At 34.5% G+C, this 20,609-nt stretch overlaps 1 protein-coding gene across 13 annotated transcripts in view; it reads left to right on the plus strand.

Annotated features, from left to right (window-relative positions):
- The window catches only part of LOC125675068 (uncharacterized), a 39,258-nt gene that overhangs the window by 5,505 nt on the left and 13,144 nt on the right, over nucleotides 1-20,609 (plus strand). For 4 of the 13 annotated variants that reach the window (XR_008801713.1, XM_056159931.1, XM_056159938.1 and 1 more), the window contains exons 2-8: nucleotides 6,444-6,572; nucleotides 6,999-7,088; nucleotides 7,776-7,856; nucleotides 9,450-9,596; nucleotides 11,168-11,298; nucleotides 13,616-13,865; nucleotides 17,291-17,398. Coding sequence is in view for 12 of the 13 variants with exons in the window: in XM_056159931.1 (XP_056015906.1) it covers nucleotides 6,444-6,572; nucleotides 6,999-7,088; nucleotides 7,776-7,856; nucleotides 9,450-9,596; nucleotides 11,168-11,298; nucleotides 13,616-13,865; nucleotides 17,291-17,398 (936 nt within the window). In the remaining variant the exon portion in view is untranslated. The remainder of the gene's footprint in view (nucleotides 1-6,443; nucleotides 6,573-6,998; nucleotides 7,089-7,775; nucleotides 7,857-9,449; nucleotides 9,597-11,167; nucleotides 11,299-13,615; nucleotides 13,866-17,290; nucleotides 17,399-20,609) is intronic. The other 9 variants (XM_056159932.1, XM_056159933.1, XM_056159940.1 and 6 more) reach the window with 4 other exon arrangements.

Here is a 20,609-nt window from a genome sequence, read left to right on the forward strand (position 1 = left end):
CCTCCTGTATTAATGAAAGAGTTTTCACATTTTGAAATACTGGTAGTTAAGAATAGGCATGACTGGTGATAATTAAAAAAAAAAAAGTAAGCATTATATTAAATGTTTTTTTTAAATTAGGTATGCATAAGGTGGGGCGGGATTTGTGCAATTTTTTTTTTTGTATGTGCAATAGTGTTGAATTTATCGATTTATTAATTTAATCATCATTATAATGAAATGCATTTTATAATGATGATTAAATTAATAAATCGATAAATTCAACACTATTGCACATACAAAAAAAAAATTGCACAAATCCCGCCCCACCTTATGCGTACCTAATTTTTAAAAAAAATGAAATTGTAGCAATGGTATGTTTCAGAAGAGAAAATTAGAACAATATATTTATGATATTGTACATAATCCTAGTTGTAACACCATGATGAAATGTTTCAATATTCGCATATTTTTGAATAAATTACCACACATTTGAGTCCCTCTCCACTGTTGCAGTAAGGGTAGTACTTGAAGATTTATTCACAAAACTAGAATTAACTAATGATTTTCAGTCGTTAATAGCAAGTGGCAATATTGGTTGGTCATCGGGTGGAGGGGTGGGGGTAATCAGGGTTTGCATTAATATTTAGACGCTGAAAAAACAAAGATTTTAATAGAAATGTTTTCGATCCGGCCGAATTCCGTTTATTTATTGATTTTTGTTGTTGTAATTTTTCAAATAGCTTAAATTCACATAATTCAACAAGTGAATTAGTTAGTCTTTTTTTTTTCTTGTTAGAATAATTGATTCCTTTTGAGACTATGGTATTTTAATCAGATTAGTAGTTTGCAGTAGATTAAACACAATTTGTATTCGATGCCATATTACGTATGCCTATTGTTTATGTATACATGTTTTATCCCGGTAGCATGACTTTTACAAATGGAAATAACAAGTATTTAGATCCGCCACTGTCAGTCTTATTATGATGTACGCCAAATCATAAACATGACGTCACACATCATCTTACCCTGCCTTTCATAAATATTGCATTTTGTTGAACATTACGCTTAATGGTGCACTGAATTTTCAAGCTAGGAGACCACAAGAGTAGGATGATAATCCACGTAAGTTCACAATCATAGTCCAAGACGTGACTTGGCGAGATCTCGGCCATTTTCTGGGTTTGGCGTCAAAAATGTTTTCTTGTTAAAGGTTTAGGTTTAGCTCGGATTACTTCCCACGCTATAGTCATTAGAGCTCGCAGTACGAGCCAGCGCTGGCTTGCTTCGCTCTCTATTATGAATGTCATTAACTCATCCCTCAGGTAACGGGTGGTTTTGTCCCGATTACCTATTCGCACTGAGTGGATTCGCCCTCAGTGGTTTCATCCCAATTTCAATGCAGGTAACACAAGGTAGAAGATTGGGTTATAGTCGAGTGGTTCCACCCCGATTCTCCAGGAGAACTCACACCCAGGTATGAGTTCTCCAAGAGAACTCGTACCCATCAATATCTGGATACGAGTTCTCCTGGAGAAAAACTGTCTTTTAATCAAATAGAAATGTGGATACGAGTTCTCCTGAAGAAAAACTTGTCAATTGTATTATAATAATCTGGGTATGAGTTCTCGCGGAGAAAAACCTTTGTCATTTTATCGGATAAATCTGGGTACAATTAGTTCTCCTGCAGAAAAAGCTTTGTCATTTTTGTCATAAAAATCTGGGTACGAGTCCTCCTGGAGAAAAACTTTGTCATTTCTGTCATATAAATCTGGGTACGAGTTCTCCTCCATGTGCCAGAGGATAGAGGTACCCTATAAAAATACAATGTCGCAGGTTTAAAATTGGTGTTTAATTGCAATAACAGTGCTCCAAGTTGTGAGTAAAACGGTCGCATTTGCGACCAGAAAATTGATTTTGCGACTAGAGATTATATGTAAGTCGCATTTTTGCGAGTGGAGAAAAATTGGGCCTCCAGTAAAATTTTATAATCGGATCGGAAGTCTGAATAAATATATTTCAATCTCGGTTAAAACAGCGTTTGAAAGCAATCAGGTTGGCGGGAAAACGAGGGTTAATTAAAGCACTTTGAATTTATCAGTAGTAAAAAGTAGAAGCCTCAGCCTAGTACATGTAACGAAAAAATTCAAGAATCACACGGAGAAAGTTCTGCATTTAAAGATGACGTAGCTGTGTCTAAAGAAAAATGCAAAAGTAAAGGAAGAACCCCAATCCTAATGGCTAAAGGAATTTTTGTGGTTGATATACAGAGATTGCAAAATGTTTTGCAGAATTTGTGCATGCGAGGCCAATCAGCCAACAACTTCCACCACTTCTGGACACTCATTGTCAGATTTCAGTGATTTTTGAAGGCCAATTTTGGGTCCAGATTTCGGCCCTTTCCCCTCCTAAAAATTGCCAATTTGTTTCCCAATTTAGCTTGCATTTTTCCCAATACAATTATGAAAGGAAAACATATTTGAAAAAAATAAACATTCGATGTGAATTATATACATAAAACTAAGAGTTATGGGAATGATCATTTGGATATAGAATAGTTTAAAATTTTAGAAGGTTAAAGAAAATTAGATGTGTAAAATAAAGATAATGTAATGTTAAATATGATTTTAAACCTTATTTACGATAAAATTGATTTTTCCCAATTTGACTGAAATGTCGACAATTTTTCCCAATTCGAAAGCCACAGGACCTTTGTAAATAATGTAGAAAAATCACTGGATTTCACCACGACCTGGTGTACATCTTTCAAATGTGGAAGTGTGACTATATTCACAGTAACAGTAAGAGACACGTCTTTGTCTGTGACTGCATTATTAGCAGTACTGAGTAAGTCAAGAGGGGCAACTCTTGCTGCTATTTTTCAAAGACAATTACAAACTCAGGATGTAGTGCTCTTATTGATGCTGGTACTGATTGTTCAGCAAAAGTAGAAGCTCTTATTCGCATAAGCAGTGAAGGCCCACTTATTGAGGACTTTAAAGCAAATTCTTGTGTGGAACGCTGGGTTTTCTTCCCATGCAAGAAGCGTACTGTAAAACATACAGGATGGCCCAATTAAATGCATTACAACTTTTGCCAGAGTAAATACTTGACTTGTTAGCATCCAGCATGTTTCACAGTACATTTCTATTCAGTTTAAAAATAAAACAAACAAAACGCATACATGGGTGTAGATTTTTTTCTTGAAAGATATTCAAATTAAAAAAAAAACTTGTAGGTCTTATTTACAAAATCTTTTACAATGGCGAGTAGAAATTTTGAACATCGCGACTAGAAATTTGAAAATGGCGACCAGAAATATTTTTAGGTCGCCATTTTGTGACCTGATAGCAGATGTGACTTGGAGCACTGAATAATTATGCTAATTATCATCTCAAGCGAAACAGCAATTCAAATGAAAAAACAAAACAACAAACAAGTTGATCATTGTATTTACTTTTTTTTATTCAGTTCATAGTAAATTATGTATATTGTATGAAATCATCAATTTTTTGAAGTAGAAATTGTACCCATGCAGATTCTAATAACTAAAATGGTACAATTCTTAATTAGATTAATAGAATCCTTCATTAGTACGAGTGTGGGATAGGGAAATTCCACCGAGGTGACAATATTCGCAGTCTAGGACGAGGCTTTGCCGAGTCCTAGACAATGATTTATCTTGTTCCAGAGGTGGAATTTCCCTATCTCACATGAGTAAATAATGAAGGATTATTTTTCTCACATTTTACCTTCAGTTTAGTGCATAAATTTAGGAGCTTTGAGAAAATTCTGAATTATCAAAATCCTCATTTGAACTTCGATGTAAAAACCAGTGCTCCCACTGGACCAGAATTCCCTTTCGCCACTTTTTCGGGGAGCGGCGCGGCACAAATAATCACATGCTTTACAATTATTTCCATCATATTATATATTATTTTATTCATTACACTTATTTTAGCATTTTGAATCAGTTACATTACTTAATCATATCCAGCTACCATACCGTAACACTTCTTTCTGAAATAATAAGTTGATTTGTTGGATAAATTCTAGCTATTATGGAAATCAAAATTCAGATAATAAATCATATAAATATAAACTTCATGATGCTACACCCCTCAGTGAAAACATTGTCTACATTGCCCGAAATACAGATGTCACAAAACATCAAGCCCAATTTAGAGTCGTATCTCAACCATTCCCTATTCCGTTTTAGTATGGAAGATTTTGCAATTTGGACAGAATCAGATGTTTGAGCAGGTGGGATTGACTGTAAAGCCAAACATAGTTATTTTTTTAATTTTAGACTGACTAGGGTCAGAAGCTACAAGTTTAGTGTCAAAATAGAATGGGGTGCATAGTCTTATGAGATTAGCATTTTTATATTGTTGCGCACCGAACTTCAAAGAAAATTATTTATTAAAATTGCTATGTCCATATCAATGGTGACCGACCGCATTGTGTATGAAATATTCGAACTAAAATCAAACACATCAAAATCAAAATCTTGTAATCAACGAGCTTGGCCGCAAAAACAAACAATTGATGTATTCATTATCATATATACATTATATACACAATAATACGGCCAATTTAATTACCGGTCAATTCTGTGATTAAGAATTGACATTAATGTGGAAATGATAACACGATAATGAATAAGACTTTAAATGTTAAACAATTGACCACAGCAGGGTAAACAGCTGTCCGATGTACTTTATTACATAATCACCTACTTCTTTGCAGCCATAAATTACCTGAGGCTGTGACCAGCTCTGTGTGCACTGGAGCGACGCGAGATTTCCGGTCGCATGCGTTGACTGAATAAACAGATTTTGACTGCATAAACAAACAGGCGATAATGTGTCACTGACAAAGGATTTAAAATACAATTTATTGCAAAAAGGGATTTTTTTCGCCATTTTTGAAAAAAATTCGTCATTGGCGAAAATGGCGAAGCCCAGCTCGAGCACTGGTAAAAACGAATTAGATTGGCAGAAAGAACATACCCAAAAATGGTTTACACTGTAAGTGTAAACTAAAAAACCCAAGGTTGTCCACCAGAAAGCTATACTACATTAAAATTTAAAGATTATAATGCAAAATATTTTTACTTCACCATGTAACGTAAATTTTCACTGTGTAACGTAATTATCATAGAAAATATATGTCAGACGTCACAATCAAATGACATCACTGCAGTGTGAGACAGAAAAATCTCACATGGGTAAAGTCGATCTCACACTGGTAATAATGTGAGAAAAACTTGTATCAAAATTTTAATTACTATATAATGGCTTTTTCTCCAGGAGAACTCTTTACCAGAATTTATATGACAAAAAGACAGTTTTTTACCAGGAGAATCCATTTAATAAAAAAATTTCTCCGGGAGAATTCGTACCCAGATTTTGTTCATCATGACAGAAGCTCATCATAGAAAGTTTATTTATATTTGTTTTTATAACAAAGATTGAGGTGTGTTATTGTTTACGAGGTTTTCAAAATAAATGGATATTGGCCAAGTTTATTAAATATATCACATCCCAAGTATACTTTAGGTAAAATGTGTCATTTAAAAGTTAAAATTTGTGATATTGTACAAAATGAAGATGCATTAAATTACAAAATTAACGTTTCACTGGTTTGTTTGTTTACATAAAAAGACTTGAATCTTTGTTTACATAACACAGAATCAAAGCTAAAATATTGCTCTTATCCTTGCATTCAGACGGTCCAAATTTTGGTTGTCAACATTAAATGAGCTGTATTTTTAATTTTTTACCATCAAAAATGAAAAAACATTTCTTTCGAAAAACGTGAACCAGTCCCTTTAAGCATGTCTCAAATATTTTATACAGACAAAAAAAAGTCTGATAAAATAAGTTTTAGTGCATTTTAAGCTTGGTGGTTTTTTCGTAGATGACCTAGCAGTGAGTCAAGAACGATAACAAAATATCATTACAAATCAGCTGTTCAACTTTTATAATCATTTCTTTTATATTTTCTTTGTTTAAATGTCAGAAAATTGTTTCAATTTTTTTTTTATCAAAATTTAAAGATATGATTAACAACTGAACAACTGCTTTGTAGAAATTATATATTGACACGAGTTATCATTCTTGCACAAGGTCATCTAATAGAAAAAAGTAGTTGGGGTCCCCATATTGAGCTTTAGAAATACTTAAAACCATCTGTATCTGTTGTTTAAAGGTATACTTGTCTCCTTAGAAAGTCGTCATTCTTTCTGTAGAATTAATTTCTGGTGAAAATAAACAGGTCTATATGTTATAAAGCATTCTTTGAATTTCCTCACAATTTTACAGATAATTGATAATTAAAAAATCTTATTTTGAATTATTTATTGAAATATTTTTCGTATTCAAAATTCACAAATTCATCATTGAAATCAGACAGTGTAATATATTTGTACGTGTTCATTGCTTTTTTTTTTATTGTAGAGTATGAATTGGACCCTAATCATGCTGAATACCTGAGTATTCGGGCAACAAAGAGCCTTCAAAATGGTATAGAAGAGTCTTGGAATGGAACAGTGTGCAGCTTCAATACCACAGAGTCGGCACCTGAAGGTCTGCTATAATAGTCTGTAGGGACGCCATGCCATTTCATCACACTTACCTCTCTGTCAACATTTAATTATTGAAGTACAAGTTTCGCTCCATTTCAATATTGCTCTGACACAGTTGTCATTATCATCATCATCATCATCCATTATTATCATCCATTATTGTTATCCAGGTCTTTTATTTATTCTTTTGCAAAGGGGAGTTGTAATTAAAAGAAAGATAAGAGAGAAAATGGCATTGTCCTCTCTTAAAGTTGTCCTCAGCACTTCAGATTAATTTTAACGACACAATATACTAGCCAGATATTGTCTAATACCATCAAATAATATAGGGCTGCAAGAATTGTAAATTGTGAAGTGTAATGTTAAAAAGAAATATGATCAATGAATATGCAATAATACAACCAATTTATATAAACCCTGCTTTCAGGTTACGACCAAACACTAATCATTGGAGATGATCATGTCGATGTAAAACATTTGACCACAGCACCCATCCAATACCCTGCAGAGGATGATGGTACGTGTCTTCTATTTTGTGAAAATGTTAGGATGGTGGACATGCTTAATTGATCTCTCAATTCCATCTGTATTTTTCTAAGTATTGCTTATTCTGTCCTGAATGACAAGTGATGAATTTTATTGTTATTTGTTTAAATAACTGCATTCTTTATCTTATCTGTTTTGTTTTTGATAAACATGTTTAAAAAAAATGAAAAAAACAGAAACAAAAAACTGTTATCTTTCACTGTATTTCAACTAGATGAGAAGTATTACAAATTCATATATATATATATATATATATATATATATATATATATCTGTGTGTGTGTGTGTGTGTGTGTACATGTATATGTTGTAAAGTACATTACATGTACCAATCTGAAAATGGATTTCTTACCTAAAAGTGTAACTGAATATTTCGATACAACCAAATTCAAATTAAGTTGTATCAGAGTAAATAAACATGTATAGAAGTTATTTAGAAAATCTGTAGGGATTGATATCTGCACCTTTGACACTTACGTCACAGGAATTCAACATAGTCTAGTTCAACTCAATTTGGCAACTAAATTGCACAAAAAGTTAAACTTCATATATTATACTGATTGTATCTTTTGAGTGTTTTTGTTAATGTAAGAGTGTAATACATATAACCGGTATATATATAAAAATAATTCAATGAAGTTCTCGCTATTTCTTGCAGACCTTTGTTTTGGTGAAAAACCTTTGGAGGTGCTTGTGGAAGGAACTTACGGTGCATGTATGTCATTGGAGACAGATAAAGGTAAATAATTGAGATGATCCCCTTCAGCTTTCAACAGAAGCAATTAAGATATCAAGCAATTCTATCTACATGTATATCATGAGCACCATTTTACAGTATGTACTGTAATACTTTATGAAGATTTAGGAATATCTATTTTTAGCTCACCTGGGTCAAGGACTCAACTGAGCTTTTCTGATCATTTGTCAGACGTCTGTTGGCATAGTTTGCGTTTTAAACCTCTCACAATTTCGTCTATTTTTCCTGGCCAATTTCAACTAAGCTTGATTGGCACAGGGTGTCTTTGGTTGAAGGAGATTTAAGGCTGTTTAAATCACAGGCAATTATATCGCTCAGTTTCGAATTTACTATTAAAGAGTACTCTTTAATAGTAAATTCCAACCCAAGCGATATAATTGCCTATGGTTTAAATGAAAGATCATCTCCCCTTTCAAGGGAAGGTAATCAAGAGAATGCAAGAAATAAGGTTGGTCATTTAGCATGTTGAAATATCTTCCTCTTGAGAATCACTGGGTCAGAGAAAATGAAATTTATGTGATCGCTACTTGACATAATGAAGATTCAGGTTTGTCCAAGTCATGGCCGCCATGTTTAGGGTGGGACTACGATAGGGGATAAAAGTTTTATATGGAGATATGTAGGAAACATTACAGACCAGTGGTCATGATTAACCATATCATTATGCATGCATCTTCAGGTAGTGCAGATTCAATGTTGTTCAAATCACGTCCATCAGGAATTGGTTGGGGCCACAGTAGTGTAACAGAGTTTTTAATTTATACAGGAATATGCATTAAAAAAAATTCAGAGAATCTATATAGGAAATTGTAAAACATTGTTTTCAAGAGCTGCTGGACCCCACTAAATCAGCTCATGTGTCCCGAATTGTGTGGACTCAAGGCTTTTTATGCCCATATGGTTTTTGGCCTGTATGTTTGTTCGCAGAAGCTTTTAACTTGGTCATGAATGAATTTTGAATGGTTGGTGATAGGGCTAGGGCTGAATATCGATACTGTTTAATATAAACGCTGGATTCAATATTCAATTCATTGTCTTGATTTTCGGTTTATTACAAACGGGTTCAGTAAAATACATAAGGCTCGGCCTATACTTGTTATTATTACCTCCATGAGGGACAAAATAGCGTCCAATAACGTTCATACTGTTGTTTGCCGCGAGTCTGACAAAAATAATTGAAAGCTTATCAGCTTAAACTACAGAGTACAGATCCAACAGGCATCTTACTGTTTGGCAGTTTGGAAACATTTTGCTTTTAAAATTATGATTGTGAATCTTGGTAATCAAATTTATATTCAATGTTATTATTGGTTTCTTCTGTAAATTGAATCATATTAAAAGTATTGAATCGCTGCATAAGTATTGCGATTCATATCATATTGTGAAGGAGGCGTATCGCTTCAGCCCTAGATAGGGCTTTCATATATCACACAGGTGTATTCTTTTGCCAGGTCTTGGTTTTAGATAACAGATTAAAATATCTTCTGATGAAGATCAACAGTGTCAGTGTGGCTAAAGTGAGCTTTGTGACCTATGGGCCTCTTGTTTAAGTGATGTGTTTCTAAAAATTTTCAGAGAAGAATGTTCCATGCAAGGAGAGAAGACCACGTGAACCCACTGACTTCTGGCATGTTACATGTAAAAGAATGCAGAAAATCCCGTGTTTGGTATTGACTGTTCTCAACTCTCAGATGGTTATACAGACAGGAAAGCTGGCACATGGTAATTTAAAGGTCACATTAATTAGTTGGGTGACATGCTGTACATCATTGATATGCTATGGATTGTGTGCTAAAACCACTACCAGTCACCTGTCCCGATTTCAGAATTTTAGCTAAAGGCTGTTCCAGAAATGATCAAATGAGGGGGTCGGGCGGCAAACGATATTTTTTTGTGTGGGTGGTCGTATTTTTTCATATTTTAATTGGTCCGTGGTTGGACTGTTAAAAAAATATTTATTATGGGTAGTGGGTAGTTTCTATTGTTTTATTTTGTGCCACGTGGGTGTTGAGTTTTCAGAATATTTTTATTGTCGCTCTTGTCGTGTTGGTTACAAAATGTCGGAGGGAAAATTGAAAACGTGCTTTCGAAATGCTGCTTCGGAAATCGGAAGTAACATAAAACTATTCGAGTTGTCGCTCTTTGCAGCGCATAACTTTCCATTACGACACTCTTCAAATTAGAGGCGCGTTTAGTAGGGTCCCTTTTTGGACGTGATGGCGGCGAACTCTGTTCTGTAGATTATTACAGTTTACAGTGCATCGATTTTGGGAATATTTTGAAACCAATAGGTATTCCATTTTCTAATAAAAATAGGCAAACCTTAGTTGATTTATACGAGGGTACCGATGCGTTATATTTATCAGTCGGTGTGATGGTGATATAGAGGCCTCCGGGCGCGGGCTCCATTAGAAGACGAACGATTCGTGGAAAAACATATCCATACCCATTTCATGATAATAGCATCGTTTGGACTCCCAATCTTTCCAACATTCCCGCCATAGATGCCTTTGATTGTTGATGTGACATCGTTTCTTCAGAACTACTGTGATACAATGTCGCACAGGCATTACCGCGTCATTGACTAGAATGTTTGTCCCGAAAACCTCGCGAGATTTGTACCGTTTTCATTTTTAAAAATATTTTTGTGGTGGGTCTGGTTATTTATTTTTTTTTGATTAGATGGGTCATTGTAAAATGAGTTTATTAATTTGATGGGTCATGGGGTAATTTTTTATTTTTTTTTTATGGGTGCTTGGTATATACAAAAGGTGCCTCCCGACCCCCCCCCCCCCCCCCCCCCCCATGTATTTATTTCTGGAATAGCCCTAAGTGGGAAGACACCTAAAATTTGAACACTTAACTTCTCCTGAAATTTTATTGGCATGTTGCCAGCTCACTCCATTAGAGTGTGTCATCCTAAAATTGTGTAAATTTCTTGTTATTTTTGTTTAATCAACCCCTGCCCCATATAAATGTGATTTTCTTATGTTTTCCTCAGCAAATTTCCACACCACCCATTTATAGCAAACCTATCTCCAATTTTTAGATTGATCAATGTGAGCACTTCAAACTGGATTTTGGAAGTATATAAGCTCTTGATTTACCGATTTCTGGTCAATGGGATTTGGGGGGGGGGGGGGTGCAATTTAATGCAAACTATGAAATTTTACATTGAATAGTATGTGAATTAAAGGATACATAAAGCACGTATACATATACATGTGCATCGTTAAACTGTCAAATAATAATTGTCATTTACAGACATTAATAAATATCTCAATGTATTGTAGATGTGAAAAAGATCCTTCTGCAAGAGACCTATTTTATATGCGACTTCCTATTTAAGACTGTAACAGGAAATTTGAGTGGGCGGATGGGAAGTTGGCGGAATATATTCTGGATGTTGTTGTTCCTCATAATGGTAAATTTACATATACATGTATATACTGTTTGGGCAGAGAGTCAGTCTACAGGGTTTGACATTTACTTTTTTGAGCACTAGACCAGTCGGGCTACTTTAAATGATTTTTACTAGACCTGACCTTACATCCACTAGCCCTGACCAACTTTCCAGAAAAAAAACCCTGGTGGTTTCTCCATATTTAAATACTTAATTCAAATGACAAATGTTAAGTTTGAAATAAAACGTATTTAATTGTCTCAAAAAAAATCTTTAGTCTCGTCATTCAAGTTGATGCTTTCATTTTCAAATGCATTTTCGGTTTCTCTAAATTCTACCTGTCACAGAAATTCTTCAGTCCATTTGTTTAAATAAAATGACCAACCATTTTATTTTCAAATTTCTATTTCATAAGCCCTGCTTTGTTTCTTTTTTCTGTTGATGCATCTTTCCTTGAGGACGAGAAGTCGTATTTGAATATAGAGACATTCCCGCACATGTGTCCACACCGAAAAATGGCTGTTTACGACGTAATTTATATTCATATGATAGACACTTAGTCTTTCTTATATTTAATTCAAATAAACCGTTTTTTCAAATGAAAATGAATTCAATTTACCTGTATATCTCTTTTTCCGAAACATAACTTTACGCACATTAACATCGAGTACATGTCGTAAAACATCACTTCTGACAGCGACTAATATATTAGACTAAGAACTAAAAAATAGAGATTATGTCATCACGCGGTTCAAAATTGCTCGCAAACTCTAAGTAAAGTTTCTTGTTTATTTGTTCAACACGACGTTGGACTAGTAAATCGACATTTTACCCGACCAGACCTATCATTTAGTAGGCTTGGTCGGTCGAATGTGCCTTAGTGTCAAACCCTGGTCAATAATGTGTTCGGTCATCAATAGTATTCTCTAAACTAATTTGTAAACTTATACTTGTTACAACAGACAAATCAAGTTAGAACACAAAACAAAAACTTTTCTGCATCCCTTGGCCAACAGGGCAAAAACTGCCAAACATTGACCTGCAATATTTAAAATCTTCTTTACAGCTGCACATGTGTAAGAGAAACTAAATACTTACTCATGGACAGCAGGATGATCTCTACCTAGATTGTAAATTTCATGATCTTCGGAGTAGAGGTTCTGGCATCAGGGTGAAACCAATTTCAGTGTATACATGTATAATATATAGTGTTTATATGTTTATAATTCTGATACTATGAATATTTTATTCACATGTATGTGCACACTGATTTTATATCATCTTTTCTCTCACATTTGTGAAGTGCTTTAGAGAACTAATGTTGATAGGGCACTATATGAACTTTTAATTACAATTATCATTACGTGTAAAACATTTAATTAACACCTTCCTTAATCTCTTAATGCTATAAATACTAAATATTGAATTTAAATAGAGTTTTAGAGGGAACAAGTAGCCCTTTACCAAATTGTATATTTCATGATTCCAAGGGTACAGAATCTTAGCATGATAAAGGAACAAATAAATACATCAACTTTGAAATCTTTTTACTAAAGCAAAATTCTTTATTTTAAAATCAAATCAACTACCTGACAAATATGAAGGGAAATGTGTCAAAACGATCCCATGATCTTGCCAGTAAACATTTCCGGTTACTGTCAAGTCTGAACTATATGGTCAAACCTGTAATTTCTGAATTTTGATCTTTGGAACTCTCTCTCTCTCTCGATCTCGAAGTTTTATCAAGGTCCCTAGAACTTCAAGTCATTGAGATTCACCTGTATATTATGAAACATCTTTTATCAGTATCTTGGGGCACTTTTGGGTGCATTTGTGTTGTAAGAACACATCTATTTGTATACTGCTGCTGAATATTATAATTTAGATTAGGTATACAGAACAGGAATTTTTTCAGCATTCAATAGCCCTTGGGGCTGGTGATACTTTAAACTAATACTCAGGTGACCAATAAGGCCTGTGGACCTCTTGTAATGTACATAACTCAACTTTTGCACCCATGTTGTATAAGGGATTTAAGTACTCAAAGAAAATGGAATGCTGCAGTCAGTAGTAAATGGCCACTGGTTAGCAGTATATACTATTTCATCAATTTCTTCTCCTGAGCTTCTTTAATGCTCAGTATTTATGTAAGCATTTCTTTTATCGTCACTAATGTATATAAACTCGGGCATTTATTCCATTATGACTTATAAGACTCAAATTTTATGAAGATTGATGTAATTACATGTACATAAGTGTCAGATTGTTAAATGTACAGAGTAACCCTTCACTTGTGTACGCACTATGGTCTGAGATTGGAGGTAACTATCATATTCAGTTATTTCAGAACATATTCCAGGTGGCAGCGACTTCAGGAGTTGAGCTATGTTCGGAGACGACTGTTGAAACAATGAGAGTAGTGAAGGATTGCCCCATAGACAAGAAAACCTGGGATGAAAGAGAAGCTCAGATGAACTGTTCTTCAGTAGTACCGACACAATGTGTTGAATTGAAGTATCACTGCGTTGTTAATGGATTCGGAAACGCTAATGTTGAAGTATGCGCTCAACCAAAATACATTCAACCTGGTTAGTATATTCTATGATTTCATAAAAGTTTATTGTACCCCCTGTAAACAAAGTTTTTTAATAGGAGGGGGGGGGGGGTATACTGGAATCACCTTGTCCGTCCGTCTGTAGACATAATTTGTTCAGATATATCTTACAAGTTAGTGCGTATAAACTGCTAGTATACAGTTAGAGGTATTATCATGGAAGGAGTTGGCAAGATTCCAGTTCCCAAAGAGTCAAGCCTATTTTCTGAGGCAAAGTATTGTACCTTTGCTAATTAGAAATTTTCGACTCAAGAGGATTCTGAAAATTATTTAGAAATTACCAGCAACAGTAGCTCAGTGGTAGGCGTTCGCTTCATAACCAGGAGGTTGTGAGTTTGAGCCTCACTCGTGCCGTGGCCGTGTCAAACCTCACGAAACGCTTGGCATTTAGAAGTGAGAATCACAGGTCTTTCGGATATGACCTTAAAAACAGAGGTCCTGTGTCACGGCAGGCATTGGCATGATAAAGAACCCTCACTGCTACAGCCCTGAGAACTAAGCATAGGTCTAAATTTTTGGTACCTTTACCTGCAGCTGGTGGCATTTCCATATGGACATGTTGAATGAAAAAATTCTTGACAGGATGCAATAGTTGTTCAAATGAAGGGTGGGGCCCCCTTTTGGGGGGAGGTAATCACGAAAATGCAAAAATAGGGTGGGATCATTTAAAAATCTTCTTGGGAACCACTGGGCCAGAAAATTTCAAATTTACATGACAGCTTCCTGACATAGTGCAGATTCAAGTTTGTTAAAACCATGGTCCCTGGGAGTAGGTTGGGGCCACATTAGGAAATTAAAATTTTACATGCGAATATATATAGGGGAAAATCCTCTGAAGAAACACTGGGACAGAAAAGTTCAAATTTATGTGGAAGCTTCGTGACAGTGCAGATTCAAGATTGTAAAAATCCTGGCCCCCAGAGATAGGTTGGGGCTTTAATAGGAGATCAAAGTTTTACATGCAAATATATAGGGAAAATCTTTGAATATGGGCCAAGGTGACTCAGATGAAAGATGTGGCCTATGGGCCTCTTTTTGGGGGAGGAGGGGTGTTACTTTCTACATGATAAACTAAGGTGATTATATATGTGTGTCCTGTGACGTTTTCAATGACATTGTCATGAAATATGATCATAATAGATGCATTTAAGGGACTGGTTCACGTTTGTCGAAAGAAATGTTTTTCATTTTTAGCTCACCTGAACCGAAGGTTCAAGTGAGCTATTCTGATCACATTTTGTCCGGCGTCCGTCTGTCTGTAAACTTTTCACATTTTCGACTTCTTCTCCAGAACCACTTGGCCAATTTCAACCAAACTTGGTCAAAAGCATCCTTGGGTGAAGGGCTTTCAAGTTTGTTCAAATGAAGGGCCATGTCCCTTTCAAAGGGGAGATAATCCAAAAATGCAAAAATAGGGTGGGGTCATTTAAAAATTTACTTCTCAAGAACCACTGGGCCAGAAGAGCTGAAATTTACCTGAAAGCTTCCTGACATATTGCAGATTCAAGTTTGTTCAAATCATGGCCCCTGGTGGTAGGATGGGGCCACAAGGGGGGATCAAAGTTTTACATACAAATATATAGGGAAAAACTTTAAAAATCTTCTTCTCAAGAACCACTAAGCCAGAAAAGCTGAGATTTACATGAAAGCTTCCTGACATAATGCAGATTCAAGTTTGTTCAAATCATGGGCCCCGGGGGTTGGATGGGGCCACAATAGGGGATCAAAGTTTTACATACAAATATATAGGAAAAATCTTTTTCTCAAGAACCACTGAGTCAGAAAAGCTGATATTTGCAAGAAAACTTTCTGACATAGTGCAGATTCAAGTATGTTCAAATCATGGCCCCCGGGGGGTAGGATGGGGCACAAGTGGGGGGGGGGGGGGGTTCAAAGTTTTACATACAAATATAGGAAAAAGCTTTAAAAATCTTCTTCTCAAGAACCATTGGGCCAAAGAAGTTGACATTTACATGAAAACTTTCTGACATAGTGTAGATTCAAGTTTGCAAAGGATAGTTTGGGCCATAATAGGGACTAAGGTTTTACATGCAAATATATATGGAAAGTCTTCAGATATGGGCCAAGGTGACTCAGGTGAGCGATTTGGCCCATGGGCCTCTTGTTGATGTTAGAAATTAAAAATATAGCTCATTTGATGTTGACAACCACAATTTGGACCGTCTGAATGGAAGGAAAACATCAATATTTTAGCTTTAATTCTTTATTATGTAAACAAAGACTCGAGTCTTTCTATGTAGACAAACAAACCAATGAAACGTTAATTTTGTAATTTAAAACATCTTCATTTTGTACAATAACAAATTTTAATTTTTAAATGACACATTGTACCTAAAGTATACTTGAGACATGATGTATATGGTAAACTTGGACCAATATCCATTTATTTTGAAAACCCTGTAAACAATAACACACCTCGATCTTTGTTTTTAAAACAAATAATAAATTCTCTATTAAGAGCTTCTGTCATGATGAATAACCTTAATTTTTTTGTGAAACCTTCTAAACATGAGACTGTAGATTTTGATCATTTAAAGTGAAAAACAAAATTTGGAGGAAAATCATGAATCAGTCCCTTTAAAAAGGGAATGAAATATTGACTCTGTTCCTAGCCTTGAGAGGCAAAGAGCGAGGCATACCGTATAGCGGGTTTTTTCCGCGGGTCTAAAATTTGGCGATTTGCTGACTGAAAGGTATGCTAATAATTTTAGCAGAATAAATTTTGGTGGACAGAGAAGATTAGTCTCTCTTTCCATTTACATCACACTGGGTGCATATTTGGTGATTGAAATTTTGGCGGAAAGCTATATAACCGCTAAAATAAACTAAAATTATAACCCTTTGCTATACGGTAGTTTTGCCTATTTATTGCCCTGAACAGGAACTGCGGATTGGAGTGATATTAATAAATTTCTCAGGATTTGAAATGCAGGGTCTGAGAAGTGTAGAATTAGTCAGTGTCATTCTTTGCGACGGGTGAAAGGTAGCTCACTACACCAAGTTATATACTTTTTATGACATAATGTCACAAGATGGCGATTTAAATGTTTTGTGAAATTACTTGTATTGATTGATATGTTTGTCTATCATCGTAGCTCAGTGCTTAAAGCATCCGGTCTGTGAACCGCAGATCCTGAGTTAATCCACTGCAGTCTTTCATTCATATCTACCAAAATAAACTTTTAAAAATCAGGTTATTTGATATCCAAAATTTACTATTTTTCACCCTTTTGACATATCATAATTATCTCATCTTTCATAATTAAATCATTTTGTACTGATTTGAGAAACTCTTTCAAGGTTTAGTGAGCCACCTTAAACTTGCTACATTTTTATGACTTCATTTTTCACTTTATGACAGCTATTGTGATTTTTCAGGGAGTTGCCCAGAATTCAACGAAAAAGGAAGGAAAATACAAAACAGCCATCACTTCAAACCTTCTCACCCCCCAGAAAATGCTTTCATTTCGACTGATGTTTATAATTGTAAGTTCCTACACATGTCTCCTTACTGTAAACAACAGTTTGAGAGCGCCAATACAACGCTGTGCTCCCACTTCCTAATGACTTGCAGGTCACAATTAAAAAAAATGATAAGATTGCCTTAGGCGACACCAATATAATTTCTTGTTCGTCGGATCCGAGTGCTCGTATTTAAATAGATCGTAAGAAATAATATTAATTTAAATTTCCTACTTCCGGAATTTTTTGGTTCATTTTCCGCTATATTTTTTATTTTAGTTTTTAACAAAATCATGACTGCGCTTGGAAATAATGGTATTTCAACTGTGTCAGCATAACCTGAACAACATCGAATATTTTTAAAACATGCGGAGACACTCCGAGGCACACTCGAGCCGAGGACAACTATGCCGGTATTAGTTGTAATAATAACCGAAATTATCGGGGGTGTAAATCTTACAAACACAACCATGAACTTAGTGGTGGATAGTTGGAAAGACAGTTTTTAACAAAAACAAATTAATTAGTCTTTTGCCCAGTCTCGGATCATTGCCAGTTACGAATCACTTTGTAATTATTTCCTAAAAGTATTAATTTTTGAAATTATTTCTACTCAGAAAGGTAAATCACGTTTGAAATGATTACTGAGGGATACACAACTGATGTAATTTTTATTCAACCCAGGTTTATTACTTGTCACACTTTTATTACTTGTCTACACTTCGACATCTTGGTAATTGTCACGCATCAATAAATATTTCTTCATCAGTCGTGTCACACGCGTAATATTGAACTTAGTTTTCAACTTTGAGCAATATTTCAGTTCATATTAAAGGCACTCTTGGATTTATAGAAGTAGTGTCAGATATAAACGCACACATTTTTTTTTTTTATACACTCAACAAACTTTTTTTTAAATTAGAAAATTGAGACTGTTAATATACTACGCATTGTGTCTAGATTTACTTCTTGAATTTAATATTTAAACTGTATACTGTAGTTTATTCAACTTTAGCATATTTAATTTTAAAACTTTTTTTTCATTCCAAGTTTCCCACCCTTGCCAAAACCGCAAGAAAATGGCGAGAAATTGCTATTCCATGTATATATAATGTTATATTATGAACAGTCCCAGAGAAAGATAATTAGGAATGATAACTAAGAGAGTTTTGAATGCCGCCTTTTGACTATGTTTAAATGTGAAGCTTTGAATATTGTTTAAATTAGACTAGTGTCTGATTTATTTTTATTTCTACAAAAGCTAGGTATATCTTAAGCAGAATAAAATACAGGCATACTGATTTAAAGTATGAGACCGATTGAATGTAGGATCGGATCAGTCAGTGCAATGTTTGAATCGGCATGCAGTCGTTTCAAACATCTCCGTGATTCGGAATTGGTGGTGTGATACGGAACGGACCTATGAATTTGGGTATGGAAAATGTAAAGACCTATGACATTTACAGCAATTTTCCGACAATTTAAATGATTTTTCATTTGAGAAACTTCTGATCTTCTCCCAAGACGATTGAAACCTAGATTATCTTCCTGGTACCTCCAGCAATCGATAATAAAAATGTGAATCCGGAACTCGGCAAACGACAGTATATTTAGTCTTGAAATGTATGTACATGTACAAATACAATTTCTATACACAAATCTTTGAACACGTAAGCTAAGCAATATATTATCACATTTGGGGTATAAACAAAATGTCTTACAGAAACACTCTGTAATTTTGCATGTACTGAATTATCAATATGTGTATTCAAAGGGGCATTTGCTTTCATTTTGTCACCAAAAATTTGATTCAATGAAAATTCCTCGATATTATATATTTCAGGAATAACTGCACGATTTGATTATTTTAAACACTTTTTATCCTGAAAGCAGGCACATGGATTATGTACATAATTTTTTATGATTAAATAATTAATGTCTTGCAAGGCAAATGTTCTTCCATATGTATTTCTTTACACCAAAAGCAGTTATTTAACATAGTCTTATTAGGGTTTCTCTTGTTTTTGTGCAAACTAAATGTTTTTAGCCGAGTTGCAACGAAGTTGAACTCGGCTATTGGTTTGGTGATGCAGGCGGGCGGGTGGTTGGGCGTCAACAATTGGTTTCCGGATGATAACTCGAAAAGTTTACATCTAATCAAATGAAACTTTGATATATTGTTGGGTACCAGGTAAGGGAGACCCCTATTGATTTTGGAGAAAATAGGTCAAAGGTCAAGGTCACAGTGACCGAAAACAGAATGAAAATTTCAGAAAAATTTGGTTTCTGAATGATAACTCAGAAAGTTTAAATCCAAATCAAATGAAACTTAGATATATTGCTGGGTACCATGTAAGGAAGACCTCTATTGATTTTGGAGAAAATAGGTCAAAGGTCAAGGTCACACTAACCAAAAATAGATTGAAAATTCCCCAAAAAAATTGGTTTTCGGAGGATAACTCGAATTGTTTTTAAATTTGAATCAAATGAAACTTGGAAATATTGTTGGATACCAGCAAAGCAAGGCCCCTATTGATTTTGGAGAAAAAAGGTCAAAGGTCAAGCTCACAGTGACCGAAAATAGATTGAAAACTTCAGACAAATACGGTTTCTGGGCAGTAACTCGAAAGTTTAAAACTGAAATTAGTTCTTCACAATTATAAATATGCCACATCATTCCTGACTTTACAATGTATCCCATGCAACTCGGCTCATGCACCCCTGGGTGCATACATTGATTTTTATTAGTTATTTTCATATATTCCTATGCCATCGAAAAATTTTGAGTAAAATATTTACCATCACTTTCATAGTTAATTTCCGTTTTTTTTTTTAAATAGAAAATTTTACATGTTCAGGTGATTTTGAATATATTTTTCATTGTTTTACAATACAAAAGTTTTAAGAAGGAAAAAAATATAATCGCTCGCTTTGCTCTATTACGATACCGCCTGAAAGTTATGTTGAAAATAAATTTTAATATTATAAATAGTAAATCGCTCGCCCGCCCCAATTTTTTGGGGTCATTTGTCCGAAGAACAAGAAATTTTATTGGTGTTGCCTTATTAGAATAAAATGTTAAAATAAAATATTGTGATTTCCACTTTAAATTTGATTATTTTTATTGATTTGTGTGTGTGTGTTTCTTTTCTTTGCTTTTCGAAATGCACCCGTGACAATGTAACGTATTATAATTTGTCTAATCCAAAAATAAATAATAATTGCATTGTTTACT

Source organism: Ostrea edulis, chromosome 3, assembly GCF_947568905.1.
Source record: "Ostrea edulis chromosome 3, xbOstEdul1.1, whole genome shotgun sequence".
NCBI classification, from domain to species: Eukaryota; Metazoa; Mollusca; class Bivalvia; order Ostreida; family Ostreidae; genus Ostrea; species Ostrea edulis.